Source organism: Penaeus monodon, chromosome 37, assembly GCF_015228065.2.
Source record: "Penaeus monodon isolate SGIC_2016 chromosome 37, NSTDA_Pmon_1, whole genome shotgun sequence".
In the NCBI taxonomy this organism is placed as follows: Eukaryota; Metazoa; Arthropoda; class Malacostraca; order Decapoda; family Penaeidae; genus Penaeus; species Penaeus monodon.
Window position 1 is genome coordinate 11,054,772 of NC_051422.1, and position 5,000 is coordinate 11,059,771.

Consider the following 5,000-nt stretch of genomic DNA (forward strand, 5'->3'; position numbering starts at 1 on the left):
GAGAGAGAAACACACACACACACACACACACACACACACACACCAATAGTGTGTGTGTGTGTGTGTGTGTGTGTGTGTGTGTGTGTGTGTGTGTGTGTGTGTGTGTGTGTGTGTGTGTGGTATGTTAACCAGCCTATATATTAGAATTTTGTCTGACTTATTAATATTTTCCCCTCCCAAGAATCCTAAGATTCTCACAAGCTTTTCCTTCCCTCTCCTCCCTCCCCCACTTTCATCCTTCCTCATACCCCCTCCCCTTCCCTCCCTACCTTCCCCCTATCCCCTCCCCTTCACTTGTCTCCTATTCCCCTTCCCCCTACTCTCCCCTTTCCCCTACCCTCCCTCCCCTTCCTTCCCCCTACGTATAGTCCGCGGGGTCGACGGCGTTCGGAACTCAGAGAAATGACTCGCAGCGGGTTTGCTTCGCTCTGGAGGGCCCCGAATTCGTGGCTCATTCTTGCGACGGGTCGACGATCACGACTTCGATGAGCGTCGTGTGTCTCGCGCCGTAAGTTGAAAGAAAAGTTGTCTGTTTTACGTATAATGAGGTTAAGTTTCGAATGATTTATTTACTTGATTTATTATTTTTTTATATATTGAAAGATGCATGATATGATCTGAATACGATAAACTGATAAACTCGGCTGTCTTCTATTTTTTTCTTGAATGTGATAGCCATGCTTTTTTCTGGCCTTTCAAGAATTATGTAAAATGAATATTTCTGGTCCTTCTTGGTAGATAAAAATAATCTGATGTTCTCTTTCATGTTTAAAAGTAATATTTCATTTTATCTTGTCGTCTTTACATATTTTTTCATCTTTCTTCCATATTACAAACCTATATTTTTTCCTAATCTTCGATAGGGTAAAAATGCCTTTTTTTCCTGGTAGTGCTTGTATTGGATTAAAATGGAGTACAACCCAGCATGGTATTTACCTGTAGGACATTCAGATGCTCTCATCACTTCACATAAGCACATACATATTGCTATCTAAATCTTATTATTAATAATAGCTGTCTGATAAAGTTTCCTTACACAGCTGATAACCGACGTAATTCAAAACCAGTCTTCTCTCTATAGCCCCAGTAACATTAGCCTTGAATTAAAATTTTCTTACACTAAACATAATCGAAACTAAGTCAAATTCCTCTCAACTCAAAAAGAACTCGATTCAACTAAAACCGATTTAAATCAGAACCCTGACTCAAAAGATAATTCACGGAACCGAAAGCCATGTTCTACTGTCAGAACGCTTAAAAACTTTAGGCCCTTACTTCGATCATCCCTAACAATTTTTGCCTTACCTTCTAGTTTTACCTTCCACTAAAACTAAAATCAATCTTCTCTGTTTGAACACTTGGTACCATTAAAAGAAGTTTTCTATCATAGTTCTCTTATACAAAATATTATTAGAATTATCAAATTGATCGAAACTAAAGCCGAAACCTCTCTATCCGAACAGTCCTGTCGTTTTCAAGTCGGTTAACGAAACGAACAACGCCAGCTATGACAGTCAGGACTCGCTGTGTAGGAGCGAAGGCGGGAAACTTCTTCCTCGTCTCACCCGGGCCGTCCTCAAAGACCTTGTTTATTACTGTGGGTTGATTTTTTCTTCTTCCTTTCTTTGGAGTTTTAGTAGTTAGTAATATTTTTGGTCATTTTAATGTTGTGATTTTCTTTTAGGTTCGGTGGTCTTTCGTATTTTTCTTCTTTCTAATTTAATTTTTTTTTTTTTTCAGTTACTTTATTAAATTTCTTCTTTTAAGATTATTGGGATTTTTTTTACCTCTTATTCTTCTCTGATTAGTTTTATTTTTTAATTTTGTAGTATTCATTTTACTTTTCTCTTAATTTACGTTTAAGTCGGTGTTTGTGTCAATACTGTCTCGTGATTCTTTTCTTATTCAATTAGTTATTTTCATGACATTTTACAAAAGCATCGAAATGTACAAGTTTGTTTCTAAATCTGATCGTTACTTATACCATCAACACCATGCGAGATACACGTACTAAAATGTATAGATATTTGTATCCATATACTTAGAACGATACTAATGCAACAATCTTTCTTAATAATACAGACGGAAAAATGACAGCTTGGACGACAATGATGGGGAAAGTGTGCCAGGGAGCAGACTGGTCTCTGGTGTGGCCGGACGAAACGAGGGTCGATAATGAAACGCTGGATCTTCCATGGGTGAGTAGAAGCTGTTTAGGATGACGTCCCCTTCGGTTTTAGGGCGGTAAGCCGGAGTTTCCCTTGGCCCGAACCTGCTAGTTGCGATAGACGCCCGAACGGATCGAGGCGGCTCACACTCTTAAACCGGAGTACCGGCTTCGAGGGATCGATTGTCTCGAGAAAGGGTCCCTGTGATCATTGCTCAATATTGAATTCTTTGGAAATATTGAACCAGTAATATCCAAATGATTCATTGCAAATCCCGAGTTTCCTTGTGGAGTCTAGTGGTCTCACATTTTTATTTTTATTTATTTTTATTTGTCTATTTTGTTTGTTTTCTTCACTGTATTTTTATTATTTCTTCTTCTTCCTTTTTTCTCCCTTTCACTGTCTCCTTCACTCCCTAGCTCCCCCCCTCTCTCTCTTTCTCTCGCTCTCCCTCTCTCTCCCACCCTCCCTCCCTCTCTCTCTCTCACACATTCTCCCCCGCTCCCCATCTACCCAATATATGTGCTTTTCAGTCACCTACCAATGTTTTCCACAGTCCTCAGGCCAAACGTTTTTCGCCAACGCATCGGTAACCGTGAGGGAAGACCTGAGGGTGTGCTTCATCATTACGAATTCCCAGTTCCTTGTCGCCCATCTGTGTGGGAATTCTGACAGCAACAGTGTTCTATGCACTCGCGAGTGAGTTTTGTGTGTTCACGTACGTACTAATGCACGCCTGTGTGTGTATACGTATAAGTGGCCGCAAACGTATATGTACATGCGCGCTCACACACACAAACATACACACACACACACACATACACACACACACACATACACACACACAAACACACACACACACACACACACACACACACACACACACACACACACACACACACACACACACACACACACACACACACCTCTCTCTCTCTCTCTCTCTCTCTCTCTCTCTCTCTCTCTCTCTCTCTCTCTCTCTCTCTCTCTCTCTCTCTCTCTCTCCCTCTCCCTCTCTCTCTCTCTCTCTCCTCTCTCTCTCTCTCTCTCTCTCTCTCTCTCTCTCTCTCTCTCTCTCTCTCTCACCAACGCATTAACAAGAAAACAAACCACTTAATCAAGTGGTCTTTATTCCTTTTTATTTCCTTTTATTCTGGGGATAACCCCTACATTATACATCATAAACACATTAAATAAATAATTTTCATATGAGAGCGCGTTACAGATGACAGTATGACCTATCTTCTTAAACCATATAAAAATAAATCTTCCCCTGCATAACAAACCAAATTATCTTAAGCCCACAAACCAAATAAACCCAACTTCACCGATTTCCCTAACTTAGCATGTCAACGTACCTGTCAAATGCGAGGACCATCGACGGAAGCTTTTACAACCAGGACGCCTTGTGTGCGGCCGAGGGGGGGCAAGCCGCGACCAGCTTCAACATCGATAACCTTCTAGAGCTGAAGTATTACTGTAAGTCATGTATTTATTTTTGTTGTTGTTGTAGATTGTTTTTTCGATTGGAGGGAATGGAGTGCTGCTTGCAAATAAAGTTAGGAAATGCGCAAATATGTTCAAAGGCACTCATCAAATTCACCGATAACGAAATCCCCAACAATTTAAACTAAAAGAGTAGAAAATGTATTAAAGTGAGAAGAAAGTCGTATATAATGAACCCATACACAAACGCCGCAGTGAACAAAGGATAACACAAACGACACTAAACCAAGCAAATATCCTCCATACACTAAACAAACCAACAAGAATAAAGAGAACAGAATAAAACAAAGTGAAGAATATGTATCGCCAAGAAGACGCACTCGGAGGTACAAATGAACACAATAAGATTTCTCACTTCGGCAGACGGTTCTATAAAAGCTTGGACAACGATGCTGTATGAAGTGAGTCGCGCAATAATCGGTTGGAGCCGCAAAGAGAAGTGGTACGACGGCAAGGTCGTTTCTGTTTCAAAACTTGATATCCCTGTGGTAAGTCAAGGGGATGGATCGGAGAGGAAGATATGGAAGAGAGAAAAAAGAGGGAGAGGGATGGGGAGGGAGAGAGGGATGGGGAGTTAGAGAGGGATGAGGAGTTAGAGAGGGATGAGGAGGGAGAGAGGGACGAGGAGATGGAAAGGGATGGGGAGGGAGAGATGGATGAAGAGGGAGACGGAGAGAGAGAGAGAGAGAGAGAGAGAGAGAGAGAGAGAGAGAGAGAGAGAGAGAGAGAGAGAGAGAGAGAGAGAGAGAGAAAGATAGAGAGAGAGAGAGAGCGAGAGAGAAAGACAGACATAAAAAAAGAGAACTAAATAGACAAATGAATAAATCCATAATATCCACAGCGACAGACCTCCTTCTCTTTCCACTTTGCAGAATCCAAGTGAAGAGTACAAAATCGAGAAGACCTTCTGCTTCGTCTTCAAAAATACTTCCATGCTCGTCACCCAAGAGTGCTTTGACAACACGACCCTCATGAGCGCCCTCTGCCTCTTCGTATGAGCGCTTTCTCACCTCAAGGGCGAGGCATGTGCCGTATGGTGATTATTTGTGCCGTTTGGTGATGTGGTGCATAATGATTATGACGATGTGAAAGTTATGTAGGTGTATAGGGGTTATTGTGCTGGTATATGTTCCTCATGATGGTATACAATGATAATGGTGATTTTCGTAATGGTATAATTTTCATGGTGGAAAGTGGTAACTATTGTGGCAGATGAAAAGGAAATTAAGAATGTATGAAGACTAGTACTACATCTGTGATTTAGATTTTTATCTTGTCTCACTTTACATCTCACCCTCCCATCCTTTCTTGCTTGCCTCAAGTCTC

General features: G+C 41.2%; 1 protein-coding gene across 1 annotated transcript in view; it reads left to right on the forward strand.

Moving 5' to 3' along the window:
* LOC119596205 overlaps nt 1-5,000 on the forward strand; it is a 14,607-nt gene that overhangs the window by 8,692 nt on the left and 915 nt on the right. The window contains exons 12-18 of the mRNA XM_037945378.1: nt 369-508; nt 1,464-1,597; nt 2,083-2,198; nt 2,725-2,867; nt 3,514-3,647; nt 4,038-4,162; nt 4,547-5,000. The exon at nt 4,547-5,000 is cut by the window's right edge and continues 915 nt beyond it. Of these exons, the coding sequence (XP_037801306.1) occupies nt 369-508; nt 1,464-1,597; nt 2,083-2,198; nt 2,725-2,867; nt 3,514-3,647; nt 4,038-4,162; nt 4,547-4,672 (918 nt within the window). The 3' untranslated portion in view covers nt 4,673-5,000. The remainder of the gene's footprint in view (nt 1-368; nt 509-1,463; nt 1,598-2,082; nt 2,199-2,724; nt 2,868-3,513; nt 3,648-4,037; nt 4,163-4,546) is intronic.